Below are 23,280 nucleotides of genomic sequence, written 5' to 3'. Positions count from 1 at the left end.
TAAATTTCAGGATCATTCGTCCCGATTGGTAGGTTTAGTGTCTTGTACTATTCAGAGGATATCGAGCCCATCACTCCGGGGACAGTGTAGGACGAAGTATCTGCATCGCCCTTGGCAGCCAGTGAGTCATCCGACTGCATCGACTTTTATTAACCGGATTTCTCTCACTTCCAATTATACTTTATCGTTCACTCGACATCGCCAGCTATCAATTAATACAATTTAGACGGTGCGCCGCGCCGGTTGCTCAGCTGAGTAATCGTGTTTAACAAACTTTCGAAGGATGCGCGACATCGATTGTTCGGCGCGAGTTCCGGTTCAAAAACCAGGTGAAAGTACAGAGGATCCAGCACAGGCCATTTCACGCGCAAGAAAGTACGGAGAATTGCGATCATTAGAAATTACCTTCCGAAGCATAGCCGTCGGCGGGTATGTTGCGTGATTGATCCGCTCCTGACGCATGCGCGCGGGCTCGCTTGCGTCCAGGCGCCTGAACCTGTGTATGCGAAACATTTTTAAATCGATCGTTATAGGAACGATCGTGCACGATACTCCAGTCTCGAAAGAGAATCCCACAAAAAACAAAATCTTCAGGACTGAAGACTTAAACTACAATACAGTCTTGACACCGGGGACATTATTTTCAATTTCATAAGTGTACAAAATTTGACAACAGACTATAGAACCCCTCATGCACAGTAAACGTAGAGAAGATTTTATTCAGGACTGCACACTTACAGAATTCTTTCCAGTTGACGTACGAGACCCCCAGACAACCTGACAATAAAACGTATTTTCTGTGGTAGTAAATGTAACGATTACATTGATTAAATTGCACAGTGAATAATTTATCGCCGGTGGATTAACGTGTACAACGAAGAAAGGACGTGTCGAAGAGGGAGCTACGTTACCTGTCGATGGGACGGTTGCTCGTCTGAGCGATTAGCATGGAAAAAGGATGGAAACGAGTTGAATGAACACAGGAGGGAGTCTTGCGCAAAGGTTCGCCAATCGGTGTCGTAATTCACAGACAAATTCAAACAATCGGCCCTGATAAGATCGAGTTGGCAGCGCGTTCTGTTTGCGAGCGTAACGCGACGTAACACGATGCAACGCGTCGCGAGATTTCGGCGTCGATCGGTCGTAGTCGAGCGTGTTCGGCGAGGCTCGGCGAGTCTCGGACGTTCGACTAGCGTCGAGCATGTTCGGCGGGAGTCGCGACTGCTCGTGGATGCTCGGGATCTTGGGGCTACGGTCGCGTATCGCTCGTCGCTCACCGGTAGCACAAACACACAATACACAGGTTCGTCGAGCGGTTCTCTCCGTTCGAGAAGGAGGCTGCGGCGAGAGGATGCAGCGACCCCGAATAATAGACCGCTTTCGAATGACGCGGAAGACCGATGATCGACCGGGGGTTAAAGCAGATCGCGGTTGCCACGGCAACTCCCGTCCTCGATGGACCATTTCCGGTTTCGACGCCCCTTCGTCGTCCGTGGCACGGGCCACGCGAGGTCTCTCCTCTCACCACGACGACAGACCGGGACAGACAGCCTCGACAGCTTCGAACGCACTCGAGACCTAGGTCGTGGAAGGACGAGCTGCGTGAAAGGATATTCACAGGAAAACTAGACGGGGAGAGATGGTCCGTCGCTTGATCATACCCTGACTAGCTTCCGAGGTGATCACCAGACACCTTCTTCACCGTAACTGTACCCTGCGCGAAACGTTACTTGAAAATTTTAGGGGGAACGACCTTCACATGACCTACGAAAACTCTGATTTCTCAGTCGAGTCTGAATACAATACAAGTATAGTACGAAACAGTCAAAGGATTTTAATATTGTTGGATTGTTATTAATACCTGTACCTTTGCAATTAATAGAGACAATTTGTTAGTTTGTTTTAAAACTCTGGGGCATTATGCTAATAGGGGATCCGTTGGTCAAGGGTATTTGTTTAGGACAACGATGCAAGATTTTGGAAAGAGCCTCCGGCTGGGTCAACAATGGGATCATAGATCGTGAATGATATATTTGTTGTGGTAATATTGGGGACGATGATGACTCCAATGTGTTGGTCAAGTTAGAGGTCAACGAGGTCGTTCGCGTTTTTTCTGCAACAAAACATGTACCAACACTATTATTGTTTTGAGCACATCGTGTTACAGGAGGATTGTGTCCCAATTTGATGCTGTTCAAAATCGCCCACAACAGTGTCGCCAACGTGAAACAAAAAGAATGGAGATTGACCTACGCCCCGTGGCGAAATTCCTGCCAAAGCATCGCGGGCCGTGTTGTATCCGAGGTTCGCGGTCAGAGCATCGTTTCGCGGGGTATTTGTTTGCACAGCTCGTGGACGAGTCCAGCATACGAAAATAGCCGGCGTGCATACAGGCAGCAAGAGAGATCGCAAGGTTACCTGTTCGCACGCCAACGATAATGCAGTCGAGCACTCCCGGTCTCTCGTGTCAACGATCGGCGAACGGCCACGAATCTCGACGTGTGCACGTCCGCCTAAATGTACCTACCTGAGAACCTTACGCCACCCAGCTACCCTTCTCCCTCGGCATTCCCGCGCAGCGCACACCGAACAGACAGAGAGTCAGAGATCTCGCCTGATCTCCGGTGAAACTCGCCGTATTCGTGTTACCACCGACTGCGATCCAGATCCACGCGAAATTATAAAACTTCCTCCTTCTACTGCTGAGGATTATTTTAATCCCGTGCACGTTATCGTTAGATCAAGTCTCTTACCCGGAGTTGTGGTGGTCCGCTAAGTAACACATTGAAACCAGAAATTTGACCTCCCCGTTTTACAACTCTGCCCAAGCTGTTCAGTAGGTATCATTGTAGGTGAAGAAAGATTCTCGAGATTTACTTAATGTTCGCAACTGCTGGAGAGTGGTCCGCAATTAGATTTTCCTGGACACCTCACCTCTGTCTGGCTGGGTGCTAGCACTTAGCGTATTGTGTAACCCTTTTTGCTGTTTCGTGCCTTATACAATCATCATTTTTATCTAACAATTTATTAAATATAGGATTTGTATGTCCATATAATGTTTACAGCAGCTGTAGATCGCTCCCCAAGCCTGTTTCCTCGAATAAGCCCTACTTTGCTGGTAGCTAGCACCGAGTCTTAGACTATTGAGTAACCGTTTTTGCTATTTTGTGCCTTATACAACGATCATGTTTATTAAGTAATTTATTAAACAGAAGATTTGTCTGTCTAGACAATGTTTACAATAGCTATAGATCGCTCCCCAAATCTGCTTCCTTGAATAACCCCTACGTTGCTGGTAGCTAGGCCTAGCACCGAGTCTTAGGATATTGAGCAACCCTTTTTGCTGTTTCGTGCGTTACACAGTGATCATGCGGGCGCAGAATTGATTCCAACAGCTCGTAGAAGTGTATAGAGCCTTATTTCGATCAAACAACAAGAAAAGAACGGGTCAGTGAAACGTGGTGGTCTCGCAATCCACGTTACACCGTGGCCTCGCAATCGCAGCTTCTGTCTGCGAGAGCGGTTCGCGCGAGCGCAAGACATCAGGGTTCCACTATTAAACCGTCACGTCGCGGAATAATGCTCGACTATACAAACGAGCCGGCTACACCCACCGCGGAGTTAAAAGTTCGCCCCCCGCGCGCCACCAGGAGAGAAAGCAAAAGGAAAATTTCGCAGCGGCGATATCACCCGGCGGAACATTATTTTCCCTTCACCGTCCACCTGCCGTCCTCCGACATTGCACGCGATTTTCAGAGGCTACGGAGACCAGCTAGCGAACCGCCGCCGTCTCCATGTAGGTGCGGTGTGCTGGTTATTCATACACCTACCACATCTTCATTAGAGTTGCGCACACACAAGTACCGTGTTGTGTGGCTCTGACCCCCTCCAATGAAAGATCAGTGTAACTACGATTGCGGGACTTGTCCTGGACAGTTCGTGGTGTTTAAGGGGTAGACTCGTTTACAGGATTGCAAAAGCGCTAGGTAAAAGATCAATCTAGGCCGCGGTCGACCTCAAAATTTGCAATTTTTCTTACCCCAAGTCCGGGTGTCTTTCGTTACGTGTTCGTGGCAAGTCACAATTGAAAAGTCACCTGGTCAACAGGTTGCTAAGTTCATACACGTTCGCAATCTTGCGAACCTACCCGCTCGAGATCTTGCACCCGTGAACGGATGCTTGCTGGACAACGAGGAGACGCGCAAAAGCCTGTGGGAAGAAAAGAGAACGACGCGCCACGGTGACCAAGGAAGAAAGTTCAGCTCGCGCATGGAAAGAAGAGAAGAAAGAATGCATTTGGATTGCTCGATAGAGTAGGTGGGCACACGTAAGAAGGCTAGGTCGGCCTGGTGGGAGTCCTGGAGACTTGCTGGACAACCCGGACTGCAGGACGAACGGCAACTCTCTGCCTATATTATAGAACACACCATCAGGAACTCGCGAGCCCCAGCGCCGCGCCACGGTGGGAATTCGATTCTCCCTCTCTTTCTGGATAGGGTACGCACCGAGAGCCTTCTCGCGCGGGGACACGCCGCGATTCACGCGTCCCATACGTATCCATACACCTTAAATAAAAGGGTATTGTCGGGTAAGGTTAGCATTCAAATTGATTTTTGGTCGCATCATTCTTCAAGTCGCTAACCCTACCACCAGGATAGAATGAATGAATGGTGCTGTTTTCCCCTGTTCTGGTCAACGAAAACTCACGAAAAAATTCATGAACGTTCTATCCAATGGTATACACGCCTGTGAATTTTTTCCGAATTTTATACCGCGAAGTCGATTTTGAAAAAATTCCCGAAACTTGATCCAGAATCAGACTTAATCCAGAACCAAACGGTTGAAATGTATTGTACTCTTTTCCCCTGTTATAGTCAACGAACACTTACGAAAAAAATTCATGAACGTTCTATCCAATGGTATACACGCCTGTGAATTTTTTCCGAATTTTATACCGCAAGATCGATTTTGAAAAAATTCTAGAATCTTGTTCAAGAAATCTCTTCGGCCCGTATGAGACACACGGTTTATTTCCGGATGTGCATTTTCTATCAGTGTGAACGTAGCTCGCGTATGAGATACGATTGGCGTGTCCCCGTGTGAAAGGACTCTAACGCGCTATTTAGACGTGTGCTCGTGCGGCCAAGCACCGTGTCCTGTGTGTCCCTATGAACGCAACGATCGCTTGCCCTCTTGCTCGCTCTCTTGTTCGCTTGTTACTCTCTTGCTCTCTTAGTGCGCGATCCTCGCGCGTTTTCAGATGCGGCCATGGGAAAAGGGACTCGAGCCGGGTTCCGTGGGGTTGCGACCGGAGGGTCCCGTGACGATGGGTACGGTTTTTAGGACGCTCATGATGCCATAGTGCGGCTCAGATTCGAGAAAAATGATGCTACGGAAGACCCATATCGATGTTCCCCCCAGAGAAATTTTTACTGCAGAAAATGAGAACCATCTATACTTGTGGAATTTCCGACTGTGAAATTATTTTAAATATTCCTATAATCCTTTCAATTATATTTATTTATAATTATACCAATTATAATAATATTTAAATGGTCCCATAGAAGCCCTATGAAGGTATTGGCACATTACGATTGTCATTGTTGAGAATTTATTTTAATATTTTCCGTGTTCGATATTTCTGAATTTAATCATATTTAAATTACTCTGAGAATAATTGTTTTGCCAAAGTTGCGCTACAAAAGAAATAGAGTACAAAAATTGCTGTCGATATTGCAGATCCCTGCACTGCTCCTGCGCAAACCGCGAAGTAGATTACCCCACCAGTGATCAGACCGAAGTAGACCCTCGAAAATTAGGCTAGCCAACCCAATGTATTCTTCGAGCAAGAAATTCTCCACCAAAATCTACGGTAGTACATATAATGTAAGCCGTCGTAGATTGGCCAACAAGTAGTCAGACCCACTGCCTGCCCACATTATCGGCGAAGCTTCAATTTACTGGCAACTCGGGCGAAACTTCGCGTACCTTCGAAATTGCTATTGTGTGACAACTGTTCGTGGAACTATCGCAGTGTAATAGGTCTCGAATTGCAGCGTGGGTGGTCGGCCTACGAAAAAAGATTTGCCGCTACTGCGAATTAAGAAAATTAATTTCCATTCCACCTATTTCCAATTTTTATCTAGAATTGGAAGCTTATAAAAATAAGATTGGAAACTTTTAAATAATAATACCTAGGGGATGATTGCACCCTCCTTGCAACTAGATTGCAACAAAATCTCTCATTTTGTATTTATACAATTTCTATATTCAACTATCATATTAAATGATGTGAAAGGAATTTTTTTTTTAAATTCACATTAATTCTTTTATAAACAAATTTGAGTTTCAAACGTTGCAATGATTTCTGAGCCACTCTGTGCTCTGCATCGAGCTGTTCGATAACAAAAGAAAATGATAGAATTAATTAGATTTCGAAACTGAATTCAGAAAGATTGGACCCGAGATAAAAAAAAACGAAGCTAGTGAAAGTCATCTTGGGAATAAAAAATCGGACTCTAAAAATAGGTTAGCATGAGTGACGTCCACCACGAGAACTCCTCCGTTCCCTAATTACCTGTTGCCAAACTTGGATCGATGCGAATTCAAACGCATCGACGTAGGCGCGTCGAATTATAGTCGTTCTGAAAAACTTCGTTGCCTCTCGCAGTCTACTCTCAATTACATTAGACCGAACGCAGCGACAGTGATTCACCTTTACGGAATGCATACAGCCTTGAACACCCTAAAAGAAGGCTCATGCTTCTTAATAGATAGGTATAGAAATGGTTGCCTGCGTGTTGTGCATCGGTCAAATGCCTGTACATCTCATTTCATCGGAGAAAATCAAAATTCTGTGAGATAGACCCACGCTGTATTTTGTACAAAAGTGAAAATTATTATTTAGACAAGTATTCATTTTTATGTCTGTGTTTTGCCATAAAAATTGTAATACATCATAATTTTTTAAAAAGATTTTATTGAATAGATTTTGTATTCGTTGAATTAGGATCAGAGTGTTAGAGGTATTCTTATTATTTAGACAAGTATTGATTTTGATGTCTGTGTTCTGTCGTAAAAATTGTAATGCATCATTTCGCAAAAAGTTTTGATTTTTTAAACAGATTTTATTGAGAAGATTTTTGTTTTCGTTGAATTAGGATCAGAGTGTTAGAGGTGGTCGATGTTGAACGATAGCTCTAACGATATTACGTAGGCCAGAGGGTAGATTTTCTTATAATACCACTTCGTATAATACTACTTTCTTTTTACTCCTACGTCGTCCCTTTTTTGCGTTCGTCTCCATCGACCAGGCGAAAAGGTCAATTATTGCATTACCGTGTGACGTAGATGCGGGGGTGGAACGTAAGAGATAAATCCGCTGTCGGATGAGCTGTGTACACGTTCGACTGACTATAGATGTATGGGAATCGAGATGCGAGCGTGTTTTGAACTAAAAATAAATTAACTTGTCTCTGGGGCTACAGGGATCTTCATAAACGTCGCTGAGAATCCATACTTGACCTCAATCTTTCCACGTGGTTTCGTATTTCTTTTTCAATCGAAGTATCCCTATCGCGAAGCACCTCTCTTCTGCTACAATTTGAGCCCTGTAACGTCTAAAAATTCCTTCTGAAACATATTTAAAAAAATTGCCTCAAAGATGCCCCTAAAATTGCGTCGATTTCTTCCGAATTTATGACTGAATTTCAACAAATTTTTTATAAGATTTCCTATTCGTTTTTTTAACCTAGCTTACACTGTTACAAAGTATGATCTTTTACCTTTAATTTGAGCCCTCGACCGTCCCAAAATTCCTACGGGAACACATTCTAAAATCGTTTCGAAGAACCTCCTTAAAACGATACAATTTCGTCCGACCTAGTTCGGATAATCGAGGCTCCACTAGATCGTGGATTAAACGAGCAAATCCAAACCAAAGTGCATCGTTCGGAGTATCATTTTAATCGGAAAAACGTCACGGATACGTTCCCAAACTGTCACACATAAATGATTAAAAACAAGGAAGTGCTATCGTAAAAATAGTATCGTCTCGCCGAAGTCTTAAGCAGAGAGTCCCCTGATTTGGTGACTCTGGATGTAGTTGATCAAAAAATACCGTTTGTACAAAATATAAATGACATACTAGTAGACTGCGGATCTTTATGCAAAATAAAAATGTTCTGCATTGATTTCGGGATGAGGGAATAAAATAAAAATTGATTTCATCACTTAATGACTTTGTTACATTAAAAACAATATTATTAAATTTTTCTAATCCTTTCCTGTTTTATATTTAACCCAACCAATTTCTTCATGAATGCATAAAGATCCGCAGTCTACATATTAGTTATTATTTAGGGAGAAGTGTTTGTTACTGTGAAAAATGTCGGTTTCTCATGCGAAGGCCTGCCAGTATTCAAAGGAATGCGAGGAGCCCTTATGGTCGCGCTCGTGGGTCGGTCCTCCGGCGTCAGCTTGGCACATCACACCGCACTCGGACGTAATATACGCCGGCGTTCGGCATTCACGGCGATAAATATTACAATATAATATTCGCGCACGGAAGAAGGACGAACGGAAAAGCTTGTATGACGGAGCAGCGTCCAGGGGCCTATGTTACCGAGGTTCGCGTTACTACGGACAACGAATGGCACTGTACGTCCGGCGACGTCGACGAAACGTCCTGCTTTTACGATTCCGCAAATAGTACGACGTCCTCGGCTCGTTTTTTACCTATCGCGCATTAAACGCGTCGACGAGAGCCGCAGGTGAGCCGAGGTCCTTCGCGAGGAAGACCACACCGACGTGTTGCGCTGAAAATTCTTGCGTCTCCCTTCCGCACAATTTTACTATCGAACTGCCTCAATAATTGGTTATTCCAACCGTGCAACCGAGGAATCCTCCGTTTAAATAATTTAACCTTTCATTCATTTAACCTTCGTTCTTCACATGTAATTTTTTTCGAGCAGAAACAATGAAAATCTTACGAGTCATGTATTTGTTTATACGAGGTACGATTTAAGGGGTGTTCTGATCTCGAGTGGCATTTTTTAACATGTTTAGGAATTTTTTTCGGGAAAACTATTAATCTTCTTGCGATAGGATTTTGCACTCGCATTTACGGATATTTGAAGTACATACCTGATTTTTTTCAAGCAGAAACAATGAAAATTGCAGGAGTTATACATATACTTTTAATATGAACTATGTTTCAGGAAGGTATTAGGTTGAACTGCCATTTTTCTAGCAATTTGAGGAATTTTTTCCAGAAAAACTGGCAAACCTTCCGAACCAGGATTTTGCGGACGCATTCAAGGATGTTGAAGGACACGCATGATTCGTTTCGACCAGCAAGAATAAAAATTGCACGAGTTATGTATTTGTTTATACGAGGTATGATTTACGGGTTGTTCTGATCTCGAGTGCCATTTTTAACATGTTTAGAAATTTTTTTCAGAAAAACTATTAATCTCGCGATAGGATTTTGCACTCGTATTTACGGATAGTTGAAGTACATGCCTGATTTTTTTCAAGCAGAAACAATGAAAATTGCAGGAGTTATATACTTTTAATATGAACTATGTTTCAGGATGGTATTGGATTGAACTGCCATTTTTCTAGCAATTTGAGGAATTTTTTCCAGAAAAACTGGCAACCCTTCCGAACCAGGATTTTGCGGACGCATTCAAGGATGTTTGAAGGACACGCATGATTCGTTTCGACCAGCAAGAATAAAAATTGCACGAGTTATTACAAACAAATCCTGCTGTGCCCTCGTTCAAGACCACTTATTTAAACGAAGCAGCAGCAACATTTGTTGAGAGTTCGCGTCCCCGCAGCATTTTGCAATACATTCCAACCTACCCTATAGACGAAATCAATGTCCCGATTTTTGAGTACCGACGCACACACAAAGGCACACGTACGTCGCTATCCCCTCACGCGTTTCCACCCCTTTCCTCAGTTCCATTCGCATGGAACCGAACGAACACGCTCGCACGAGAACATAAACGCGGCGATGGGGTGGGGGCATTAACGGTGGTGTAAAGTGAGGGAAGTTCGAACGTGTCTGTGTGTTGGACATCGTCGGTGCACACGGAAGAGTAGATGCACGGCAGGTGAGAAAGAAGGACAGGTACATAAACACGAAGAGCGGAATACGCTCGGGAGAGGAGCGATATAGCGTAAAAGCTGCGCTATCCGTGAGTATATGTTCTTTACACGAGAGACGTCTATCCTTTTGCACGTAAATTGAATGTGTGAGTGGATGAGGAAGACCGGAGACAGAGGGGGAGAGATAGACGCGGAGGGAAGTGGAGAGACAGAGAGGGAGTAAGGTCGAGCGTAGGGAAGAGGCATAGGTGAATCTTGACATTTATATGTATGTGACTTGTCTCGCGAAGGCATTCGTCTACTACGCATTATAAAGCGTTCGTGTAGGTGTGCGCACGTATTATTGCGAAGATCGGTGTGTTTTATGCTCGCGGCTTCTAGCTAGGACATGCACCTCGTACGAAGAGGCTCGAGCAATGGGGATCGCGAATGTGTACGGGGGATTCGCCGGGTGTATTGTATGGGAAAATTGCCGTAGGCAGATTCATAGGTACCTGTTTATTTTAATGTATCGCGGCGATGGCCTCTTCTTTTTCATAATACTCGCGGCGCGTGCGGAAAGGACGCCATCGCCTGACTCGATCCATAACTTCCCACAAGACTTTGTTCGACTATTCTCGGATTCTATGCGTTGTCCTTTGCCACCTTGTACACTCCTGAACAAAACAATTATTTCACTCGTGCAGTTTTCATTCTTGCTAATCGGAACAAATCGTGCGTGTCCTTCAAACACCCACGAATACGTCCGCGAAATCCTAGATCAAAAAGGTTCGGAAGTTTTTGTAAAAAAATTCCTAAAGATGCTGAAAAATCGCACTCGAGATCAAAAACGCTCTTGAATACATAACCCACAGAAAACTATACATGTAACTCCGGCAATTTTCATTCCTGCTGGTTGAAACAAATTGTGCCTGTCCTTCAAACACCCTTGAATGCATCTACAAATTCCTACATCGAAAGGTTTGCCAGTTTTTCTGGAAAAAATTCCTCAATTGCTAGAAAAATGGAACTTCAAGCCAATAACCTGCTAAAACATAGCTCATATTAAAAGTATATAACTCCTGCAATTTTCATTATTTCTGCTTGAAAAAAATCAGGTATGTATTTCAAATATCCGTAAATGCGAGTGCAAAATCCTATCGCAAGAAGATTAATAGTTTTCCTGTAAAAAATTTCTAAACATGTTAAGAAATGGCACTTGAGATCAGAACACTCCTTGAATCGTACCTCGAATAAACAAATACATAACTCGTGCAATTTTCATTCTTGCTGGTCGAAACAAATCATGCGTGCCCTTCAAACACCCTTGAATCAAATCCACAAAATCCTCGATCAAAAAGATTCGGCAGTTCTTTTGAAAAAAATTCTTAAAGATGCTGCAAAACGGCACTCGAGATCAAAATCGCTCTTGAACACATAACCCACAAAAAGGTATGTATAACTCCGGCAATTTTGGTTATTTGTTCTTGCAAAAAATAGTGCACGCACTTCTGGTACCCATAAACGTGCCTGTAAAATTCCATTGCAAAATGTTCGATAGTTCTTCCGGAAAAAATTGTCAAATATGAGTAACAAATGAAAGGAGTGTCTTTGTGTTCCGAGGCCGATTTCTCGGCCGATTCTGGCCGGTTGGTTTTCGTTAATGCACCGATGACGCATGCGTGCGTGGCTGCGGAGATGCTCCTTACTCACCCTCGGCTTGCTGCGTTCGGTCGCAGCGCGTTGCATCGCGTTGCATCGGCGGTGCAGCGGCGTCAGGCTGGAACGTCAGCGACCCCGCTTCCTCTTCGCCCTCCTTCCACGAGTGCCACCTACACAGCCCTCACACCCAGCCGGTTTACGTGTACATGCACGTGGAGACCGTGTTCCGAGGAGGAACCGCAGGGAAACCACTACCTAACGGATCGAGAAGTCCGTTCTTGTCGACGCACCACTACTCGGCCAAATGCACCGCACACGTACACACATATACATATAAATGTATACTAAAACGATTCGAGTGCGCAGAGAACGCAACCAGCCTTCCCCACCCCTCCCTCCCTTCCCCTTTCCAGCACTAGCACGACAGTTCAACATTTTCGAGATTTCTGATGATAATGGTCGCTAATCTTCTGAGGCCTCCTGAGACCCACCAGGTGGAAAATGTTGAAAATTAATTTATTTTGTTTGATAATATTTTTTAAAATTATTTTTAGTGTTCCAAGATCGATAATGAGTCGCTGTGTTTGCTTCTGTACAGATTTGATAAGAGGTAGATGTGGGGGACTTGTATACGTTCGCTGAACGGTCCAAGGTCACCGCAAGGTCAAACAAATGAGATTGTTGTATGTTCCACTTCAGTCAGTGTACGATCTCTATCCGTGAGAAGATCCAGAATACCCCTTCGAAATGTGTTGTGTAAAAAACAATATAACTCGAGCAATTTGGATTGTTTCGACTTGAAAAAAGTCAGGTACGTACTTTAGATACTCATGAATGAATGTGCAGAATCCTGATGCAAGACGTGCAGTGGTTCTCCTGAAAGAAATCCCTGAAAGTCGGTATAAAATGGCACCAGAATTGCACCCCTTGAAACATACTCTATAAAAACTTATGTAACTTCGACAATTCTGATTGTTTCGTCTTGAAAAAAATCAGATATGTACTTCAGATACTCGTCAATGAGTGTGCAGAATCCCGATGCAAGACGTGCAATGGTTCTCCTGAAAGAAATCCCTGAAAGTCGGTATAAAATGGCAACAGAATTGCACCCCTTGAAACATACTCTATAAAAACTTATGTAACTTCGACAATTCTGATTGTTTCGGCTTGAAAAAAATCAGGTATGTACTTCAGATACTCAAGAATGAGTGTGCAGAATCCCGATGCAAGATGTGCAATGATTCTTTCGGACAAAAATTCTACAATTAAAAACGGCACCCGAAATCAGGATTGAAACACTCTATAAAAACACGGGAATAGTGTAATCTTAAGATTGGACAGGTTAGCATTAGCTCTGCTTATGTGACAGTTTTTACTGTGACCATTTTTAGTGTTGTCCATTTAATACCACGTGACAACTCCGTGGAGGACAAAATGTTCCAGTGTAGCAATTAATGATATATTTAAATCTAGCGACAGGCTAGGTGAAAATGGCATCGGATTTGACGAAAGTCCGGTGAACCCAGCGCACCAGGGACGCGGACATGGACGTGTACAGTGTATACGCGAATGCAAGCGCGCGCCATTTAAATCCGCATGGATGGATCGAGGTCCAGCGTATTATTACCATCTATAGGAACGTTGGCGAGCCATCAAAAGGTCGGTGATTTATGTAGTTGGCCGTTCTTGCGGACTACGCCTCGTGTGCCACGGCTTCTTCTTCTTCTTCTTCTTCTTGTTCCCTCTTTCTCTCTCTTTCTCTATAGTGTGTCTGTCGTTTTGCTGTGGTGTATAACAGAGAGGGAGTCTCTCGCATATTGTAGAGTCTCTCGAGTATACAGAGGCGCAAGCCGGTCGGAAGACGAGGAAGAAGAAGAAGAAGAAGAAGAAGGAGTCAGGGGACGAGAGAGTACTCTCTCGCCAAGAGAGAAGAACTCCCCGGACGATCGGGATGCTAATTCGTTTTGCTCGCTTCCTCGGCTTCTTCGTCCTTTTCTGCGAATGCAGATCGTCGGCGGACGACCTCGTGGAATGCGTTCCTCGTCTCGTCGAAGCGAGCGTGTCGATGCTGCCTAGGCCGAAGGGACTCTCGGACCCGCTCGTAGGATCTGCAACCGTTCCTTACTCCGCTCCTTCGTTCACGATTATTCGGAAAGACGATACGCTTCCGGCTGAGGATCGTCTCGAAAATCTTACTCGGAGATGCGCTGCAGGACATCAACCATTCGAAGTTCGAAATGCACTTCGAAACCCTCGTAACGTGTGGCAAAATTAATTTCGAGGTCGAAAGGTCAACAAAAATTAATTTCAAGGTCGAAAGGTCAACAAAAATTGATCTAAGAATTGATCTCGAAATTCAGGAGTCTGAAATTCAACATTTCCGTATAACAATGAAAAGACAGTGAAATGAACAAAGAAATCAGCATTAATTTCAAGGTCGAAAGGTCAACAAAAATTCATCTGAGAATTGATCTTGAAGATCAAGATTTTGAAATTCAACATTTCCATATAACAGTGAAAAGACAGTGAAATGAACAAAAACATCAGCATTAATTTCAAGGTCGAAAGGTCAACAAAAATTCATCTAAAAATTGATCTTGAAGATTAATATTTTGAAATTCAACATTTCCATATAACAATGAAAAGACAGTGAAATGAACAAAGAAATCAGCATTAATTTCAAGGTCGAAGGTCAACAAAAATTGTACTCAGAATTGATCTTGAAGTTCAAGATTTAGAAACTCAACATTTCCATATAGCAATGAAAAGAAAGTGGAATGAATAAAATGAATAAATATTATTTTTCCCGTTAATGAGTCCAATTCGAAATTAAACAACGACTCCATATTAAATTCTATCCAAGTTCACGCATCGAATTATCGCTCTACGAAGATTCTCGCGACCCATAAATGCACGAGCATATTTGCAGTCCAGTAATGACCCCACCGCTTCTCGAACTGAATTCCAATTTGTAAGCTCGCATAAATTGATCACTCGAGCGACAGTTAAGGAATCGTAGACCTCGATTAAAAATTGCGAAACCCGACAAAAATAGGTTAAAAAGATTTTTTAAACATTTTCTAATTCTAATTAGACTGCGGATTTTGTGCATTGACAAAATTGACTTTAATGAACATTTTAAAGAATCTAAAAATCTGTGTTTTATTCTCAGAATTGAATTGTTTCTGAATGAATTTTTTCTAGATCTAGTATTAACTATGTTATTGTAGAAAATGATTTTTTAAACATTTCTAATTCTAATTAGACTGCGGATTTTATGCATTGACAAAATTTTGACATTTTAAAACATCTAAAAATCTCTGTGTTATTCTCGGAATTGAATTGTTTTTGAATGAATTTTTTTGGTAGTATTAATTATGTAATTATGGAAACAGGTGGCAGAGACGTCGAACGTGGCTTTGCTAGACGGTTCGGAAAAATTCGAATCATTGACTGACGATGGAAAGTGTCAGTCCGCCAGGCTCATCGAGAAGCCAGATATTTCTCTTTATAGGACATCGATCTCCCATCTGGGCGTCGATTTCTCTTTTTTTCCGCACAGTTAGAGAGCATTTCCCCTTTCGCTCTACGCTTGTCCGCGGTCATCGAATATCGCGGCGATGCAATCACTATGAACGCTCGACGAGGATAACAATACCGCAGTGCCGTAGCTGGGACACTTGGGCCCCTGTGCATAGAGAACTCATTCTCGAAAAACTGTCATCATTGAAATAGTGATAACTTCATTTTAAAAAATGATACAATAATGAACTTGCACTCATTTTAAAGCTTAAAGTTTCCACCTTTACGCGAAATTGTTTTCTTTTTTCTTAAAAAAATTTTCCCGACGTGACAGGTGGAAAAACAAAGACATGTTTCCCCTCAAAAATACTGTAAATTCAAACTTCTGTAGAAACATTAAAAAATTTTTTCCGGGAGCGAATTTTCCACAAATTTGAAGATTGAAGCCTCCTCTTTAGAACGACACCTTAAAAATTGATGTACGATTTTTTTTAGCCGAGCTGTCGATATTTGAACTCAAGGTTTACGGACAACTTTGCACTATACCACGAACCATGTGTTAATTCGAACTAGTTCCTCGTTTTTGTTGTATAAAACAATGAAAAAAATCGTAGATCAATTTTTAAGATCTCGTTGGAAAGAGGAGACTTCGATCTTCAAATCTGTGGTCGATGCATCCAGAAAAAAAATTTTCTGACGTTTCGACAGACGATTGAATTTGCAGGATTTTTTACGAAAAACGTGTCCTCGGTTTTCCATTTTCTATATCGCGCACAAGTATGTCAGAAAAAAATGAATCACAGCGTACGAAAGTAGAAGCTTCTAGCTTTAGAATGAGCCCAAATTAATTATCGTGCTATTGTTTTTAACGGAACTATCGCGGTTCGAATACCGACGATTTTGGATCCACTTCAGATCCGCATATAATAACAATAAATAATAATAATGACGTTGATGGACGTCTAAAAAATTGGATAATTCTATAAATTTGTTGTTAAAAGATGTACGTGTCCGTTTCGAGAACGGCAAGTGGAACAACTGACAGATCGCGGCGGTTTTACTTTCGTTGAAAGTGGAAACCGGAAGCGAGACTTTTCTTCCGGCGCAAACGCGGGTTCCTCGGTGCATTTCACCGGCGGATCCGTTTATCAACATCGTTCGTCGATGTTAAACGCGTATAGGTACACGCTGTCATACGTCACGCGATATATCGACCCTCGGCTCTCGCGCCGTACCAATGGCGGCTCCGGGAAGATAACGAAATACCGCCGAAGGTTTTTTCGCGATATTCCGGCGAATATCGGCGCAGTGTTATGTCCCACATAGTGAGCATTCCGCGGCGAAGTCGTTCACTCCTCGTCGAGATCGAACATTAGTTGCGTTTCACTTTGTTGTAAGCGTGTTGCAGCAATACAACCATAACTTAGTAAACACGCATGAAAATCAAACTGGTTATCATCCTCCCGATTGTTAGGAATTAGTTAAATTAACCAAACAGTTGTCGTTCATAATCTTTGTGAAAAATACAAATTAGAAATTGGTAAATTTACTATTTCAAACGTCACCAAAAAATTTTGAGAACGTCAATCACTGTTGCATACAGTGAGCGAAACTCGTTTAAACGCACTTGAAAATTTACAAATTTTCATGCTTATTCAGAAGAAAAGAACAGATGAAGTTGTCAAAATGGAGTTATTTACTTTGCTCACCCTTTACTTTCAACATCTATGCTTCGAAATTTCCCGTATTTACGTGCCAGTCTATGTCGCAGAGCGAAACGTTTACAACAGTGTCTAAAAGTGTGAAATTCGTTTAAACGCAGCGCTTTTTCTCGCAGATATTCAGAGAAATTATAAATAGCCCAGTCAACGAAAAGTTGTAGAGGGAAATGGAAGGAACACAATTTTTAACTTTGGGTCTTTGTTTGGACTAGTTAGGAGGTAAACATACTAAAAGTCACGTAGAAGATCCCCTTTTTCGGTTTTCCGCTTATATCTCGGAAACTAGCGATAAGACCATTCTATACGAATTTAAAGCTGACAAAATGTACCATAAGATTGATTGGATTCAGTTTTACGCTATATCGCATAGTTTCCGAGATATCCGCGCTCAAAGTTCACTAATTGTGCTGAAGAGTTAGCTAGTCAAATAAGGCAAAAATTTCTTTTTCACAATTAGTGAACTTTGAGCGCGGATATCTCGAAAACTATGCGAGATAGCGAAAAACTGAATAGAATGAATCTTATGGCACATTTTGTCAGCTTTAATTTTGTATAGAATAGTCTTATCGCTAGGACACATAGTTTCCGAAATATAGGCGGAAAACCGAAAAAGGGGACCTTCTACATGCCCCCCTGCACCCAGCTCTCCTCCTAGGAATGGGACTTTTAGTATGTTTACCTCCTAACTAGTCCAAACAAAGTCCCAAAGTTAAAAATTGTGTTCCTTTCATTTCCCTCTACACCCCCCTTGTGAGCATTCATTGACTGGAGTATAATGCTAAACGTTCCTTATTAAAATTTTCAACCTTTAGCCCCAAAATCATTATTTGCGTACGTGCGTTTCAATTCTAATGTGTTTCAAGAAGAATAAAATGGCGGGATAACATTTCTTCGCAGAAAGCATGGGACGTTATTCCCGTACGCGAACGTGTGGTACGTACTCGATAAATTATTGTATCGCTCACGTTGTTAAGGATATTATGGACTTGATGAAGTGATCAATTCGATGAACGATGATAGGATATTAACGAGAATCGTGGGAGTGGTTTCGAATTCGCGTCACGTTCGTCTCTCGGAGTTTCTTTTCTGAATTCTTTCACCGTGAAACAGCTCTCTCTCTCTCTCCACTGTTAAACTCGTTTCTGTTGTCTGGTGACGACACGTGCTCCCTAATTTTATCAATATTAATTAGTACACATCCGTAATTTCTGCAAAAAGCTGGCAATATTTAATTGAGCGATGTGCATATTGAAATTGCAATAACTTCGTTAAAAAAAAATGGTAAGACAATAAACTTGCACTCATTTTAAAGCTTGAAATGTGCACTTTCTCCCTGAATTAGTCGTTTTTCCCTAACAAATTTTTCCACGATGTAGCAAGTGGAGAACTGAATGAAAAACTGCTCATAAGTCGCGTTTCCAAAATGAAGACCTGAAAACGAGAAGAGGACTTGAGCTTTTAGGCTTCATTCTCACTAAAGTGTTAACGAAGTGCAGTTCGAATCGAGCTGAGTAAGTTTCAATGGGATCAGTGAAGTCGCGGGTGCTTCTGGAAGGTGGTGGGGATCGCGAATTCGTAGATCACGCAGCGCAGGGTCAGAACAACGAGGATCGCTCGTTAGCTCGAAATCGAAGCTGGGTGGTCGAACCCGAGGAATAGCCGCCTCGGTTCTGGCTTCTTTCGTAGGTGAACACGTGGCTTGTCGTCGGAAGCATGTGTGCCTCGTAGGTGTAGTAGAGAGACAGAGCACAACACACATACAATATCCCGTGCACACGGTTGCTCTCGCGGAGGACTCGTGAACCGCCTCTTTTATCCGGGGCGCAATTGAGTCAACGGCCTTTCGAAAGAAGTAACGGTATACGATTATTACTCCTACCGAGTCTATACTCACGAAACTGAAACATTTGCACGCGCCGCGCCAAGCTGGAGCGAGCGGATCCAGAGCTCGGAGCTCGAGCCAGTCGATTTTAGATGGAGCGAGCTCCGGCCAGACGATTTTTCGTGGAGCGGATTGCAGCGTGTCAGGGATGGAGCGAATTGCAGCGAGTGGGTTTTTTGGATGGAGCGAATAGATTTTAGATGAAGCGAATAGATTTTGGATAAAGTGAGCTGGAATGAGTTGCGAGTAGATTTTAGATGAAACGCTAGTTTTTTTTTGGGGGTGAGTAAATTATGGATGAAGCAAGTTGGAACGAATTGATTTTGATTGGAGCAAGTGGATTTTGGATGAAACGAGAAATTATGGATGAAGCAAGTTTGAAGGAGTTAATTTTGATTGGAGCGAGTGGATTTTGGATGGAGCGAGTTGGATAGAGTAGATTTTGGATGAAAAGCGAGTTGGAGCGAGTAAATTATGGATGGAGCAAGTTGGATCGAGTTGATTTTGATTGGAGCGAGTGGATTTCGGATGAAGCGACTTGGTTCCAGTAGATTTTAGATGAAAAGCGAGTTGGATCGAGTAGATTTTGAATGGAGCGAGTATATTTCAGAGGAAAATCGAGTTGATTTTGGATAAAGTGAATTTGAAAGAATTGGAGCGAATCGAAGCGAGTAGATTTTAGATGAAAAGCGAGTTGGAGCGAATAAATCATGGATGGAGCAAGTTGGATCAAGTAGATTTTGGACGAATCGAGTAGATTTTAGAAGAAAAGCGAGTTCGAGCGAGTAAATTATGGATGAAGCAAGTTGGAACGAGTTGATTTTGATTGTAGCGAGTGGATTTTGGATGAAGGAAGTTGGAACGAATTGATTTTGATTGGCGCGAGTGGATTTCGGATGCAGTGAGTTGGATTGAGTAGATGTTAGATGAAAAGCGAGTTGGAGCGAGTAAATCATGGATGAAGCAAGTTGGAACGAGTAGATTTTAGAAGAAAAGCGAGTTGGAGCGAGTAGATTTTGGATGAAAAGTGAGTTGAAGCGACTCGAAAGTCGAGAGTTGGAGCGAGTGTTTCGCAGCTCGGTTTATGACTATGGACTCTCAGCGATCGTTTTACACACTGCGGTTGACAGATCGCCACCTTTAAACGATTCGCGAGGTGAAACGGCACCGTGGTGCCGTCCCTACGCTATGAGAGCTCCTCCGAACGAGCGACGCGTTTAACGAACCTTTTCAGACGACGACGCTGATAGAGACTTTGTTAGGAGAGTCTGATTGACCGTTCGTAATCGTGTTAACGTCTCGAGGCACTGCGAAATTGCACCGACATTGTCGAACACTCTCATAGCTATTGATAACTAGACAGCGAATCTTTCTTGCAAAATAAAAATTATTTTGATCTGTTCCGAGAGACAGAGGTAAATTATACAGATGGAATATCGTAATTAAGCGAATAGATTATCTAAATAAAGTTAATTGTGTCATTTTTATTATGTATTAGTACTCGGTAGGTTTACTGTTTTCCAGTATGTTTTGGTTGTTCTTAAATCAAGTTTATGATAAAAACAATCAATTTAATTCGACGATTTTCTAGTCGCCCTTGTGCAGGCATTGAAGTCCCCGGCTGTAATGTGTATACTGTATGCTATACTAAAAAAATTGCCAAATATGTACATAACAATTACATTTATATTAAATTATATTTATATTACATTTATATTAAATGTATTGTTTTTATTATTTTATAATTGTAATTATTTTAATTATATATTAAATTGTAACAATTACATTTATATTCAATTTTGTAGATAATAATTACAATTACATATCTATCAGTCTTCCAACTACTGACCTAAATTTTTCTCCTAAACACTGAAGTACGTAAAATAATAAACCATGTAATAATAACGAACAACGCCGTAAAGCATTGATATTAATTACAGAATATGTTTTGAGAATATACATATGAGAGTTACTCGTGCAGCTTGCAGGTGAGAAACTTGAATTTTCTGTTTTAATTGGACGTTTCGTTAATTCGTTATCTACTAGAATGGAAAACTAACTTCATTGTCGCGCACATGCCCCGTTTGGAAATCGAGCCTCGAACATGTTCGACAGATTTTTGCCGTGAAAGTGGCACACAGCGGAATCACTAAACAGGTATTTAGCGCGGCGAGCAATCAGGATGAATTCGGTCGTGAATGTGTTTCAACTTTCAAAATGCACCCGGCGCGAGGAGCGTCACCGATTGCCTGGGAAATAGGAACTGCGTTTAGGCTTACATACACACTCTACTTGTACATGCTGGAGATAACTGCGCTCTTTCCTGCGCCTCGAACGAGCTCGAACCGTCCGTGAACCGAAGCACACTAGTTTCGAACGATACTACGGTTTCTAGCACCACTTTCCAACGTGGAAGCCATCTTTGGCGCTACAAACAATTTTCATAATTGATTATTTAAATTTGTGTAAAAAAAAACAATATTAGAAGAGAGGAAAATAATATTTCTAACAAGAGTATTCAAAATTCTGGATAGCTGAACTATTATCCATCAGCAGGGACCATAACTTTTATAACCAAAATGAAAAAAAGTCATGGAATAACAAGTATTTCATCGACTAAAATCGTAATAAAAAGAAAATTTTTTCTCTTGTTGGTAAATGTTATCGTTGAGAGAAGTTCATTTCGATCACTGATAACAATTATCAATGAGAGAAATTTATTTCGATCGCTCATAACAGTTATCAATGAGAGAAATTTATTACAATTGCTCATAACAGTTATCGATGGGAGAAATTTATTTCGATCGCTCATAATAGTTATCGATGAGAGAAGTTCATTTTGATCGCTCATAACAGTTATTAATGATGGAAATTTGTAATAGTTGTTATTAAATAGTAAAACTTTCAAATGGTAGACAATCAATTATTTCATAAATTTTTTATTCGAAATATTAATTACTACAATCAAAATTGAATGTTCCAAACAAAACAGATTTTGTGTTGCTCTTATGGACTGTTGATTCGTCTTGTTGTACGAAACCTTCTCAATGAATTTCACAGGCTTACTCCATCCGAAAAAGAGTAGACGACTCAATAATTAAATAAGCAACCAAAATGAAGTTTCTCATCAATAATTATTATGAACAAGTGAAAAGAAATTCGATCGAAATAAATTTCTCTCAACGATAACTGTTATGAGCGATAGAAATGAATTTCTCCCATCGATAACTGTTATGAGCGATCGAAATGTACTTCTCTCATCGATAACTGCTTTGAGCAATCGAAACAGTTTCTCTTCATCGATAACAGTTATCGAGGAGGATCCAATTTTTTGAACACCAATAACTGTTATTTGCAGCCAAAAAGTATAAAAATCGATATATTTTAATAATTTTGTTCTTCGAATGTTTTTCTTTATGTTTTGTGTACATTATCGTAAATTTCAATAATAATCAACTCTTTATTCATGATTTGTATCGTAGAGAATTTTAGAATAACTGTTATTTTTGGTCCCTGTCCATGAGAATGACGACAACAATTAAAAATGCAATTTAATTCGTATAATTTTTTTCAGAGCTGTAATAATTAGAAATTTTGTTGTTTTCAACAGTTTCCTAATAGATAAGAAAAAATGTATTAATACTGATAACAGATGAATGTCCCAATGTTAATTTACGTTTCTTATTAAACATCAAAAATATTTTATGCATGTGTAAATTCTATATTGTCATTTCATCCCTTAGTCCACACGACAGAAGCGCCGCGCCGTCGCACCTCTTATTCCAAATGCTTTAACGATCGCCATTAATTTGTACCGGCCATAATACAGTAGCTACCTGAGAGCCAATAAAAGCGATTCTCCGCGAAGTCAATTAAAATTCATGTAACAGCAGATCTCAAAGAACAGGATACAATAAAACGATGATTTATCCTAGGCAAACCAAACAAATAATTTAACCCCAACAAATTTTGTTTGATCTTCCCTGCGCTACACAGGTGGGCCATTTTGTTCTATCATTAATCTACACTACAAGAGAAAATTGTATTTTCTCGTGAATGTTATTCACCATAGTCCTGCACATTACGTTGTAATAAATCTCCCAAGAAACCTTCCTATAAAAAAAAGGATGTACCGGCCAGAGTTGGGCATTAGTCGATTAAAATTTTAACCCAGATTGATTGATTAATGTGTACGATTAAAAAAGGTAATTATTGAGAAATGTACGACTGGTTCAATCGATTGATGAAGTTAATCGTCAATCGTTGATCCAAAAAAGAAATCATCGAAAAATCGGAGGCAGACTTAATCAATTATTGTTGAAGTTAATCGCCACACTAAACTTAGTTTACATTTTTTTTGCCATGTTTATATTAACTTGCCGAGTTGTCGATGTTGTC

General features: G+C 41.4%; 1 protein-coding gene and 1 long non-coding RNA gene across 5 annotated transcripts in view; one reads left to right on the top strand and one right to left on the bottom strand.

The window, feature by feature from the left end:
• LOC143212864 (uncharacterized) overlaps positions 1-12,132 on the bottom strand; it is a 93,813-nt gene extending 81,681 nt beyond the window's left edge. For all 4 annotated transcript variants that reach the window (XM_076432116.1, XM_076432122.1, XM_076432119.1 and 1 more), the window contains exon 1: positions 11,809-12,132. In XM_076432116.1, the coding sequence (XP_076288231.1) occupies positions 11,809-11,844 (36 nt within the window). In that variant the 5' untranslated portion in view covers positions 11,845-12,132. The remainder of the gene's footprint in view (positions 1-11,808) is intronic.
• Positions 433-22,822, top strand: LOC143212866 (uncharacterized). The gene is made up of 2 exons (XR_013009801.1): positions 433-13,098; positions 13,231-22,822. It is a non-coding gene; the product is annotated as an uncharacterized LOC143212866 (long non-coding RNA).
• The last annotated feature ends 458 nt before the right edge of the window (positions 22,823-23,280 follow it).

The sequence above is a fragment of the Lasioglossum baleicum genome, chromosome 10, assembly GCF_051020765.1.
Source record: "Lasioglossum baleicum chromosome 10, iyLasBale1, whole genome shotgun sequence".
NCBI classification, from domain to species: Eukaryota; Metazoa; Arthropoda; class Insecta; order Hymenoptera; family Halictidae; genus Lasioglossum; species Lasioglossum baleicum.
This window is presented reverse-complemented; position numbering and strand designations above follow the sequence as displayed.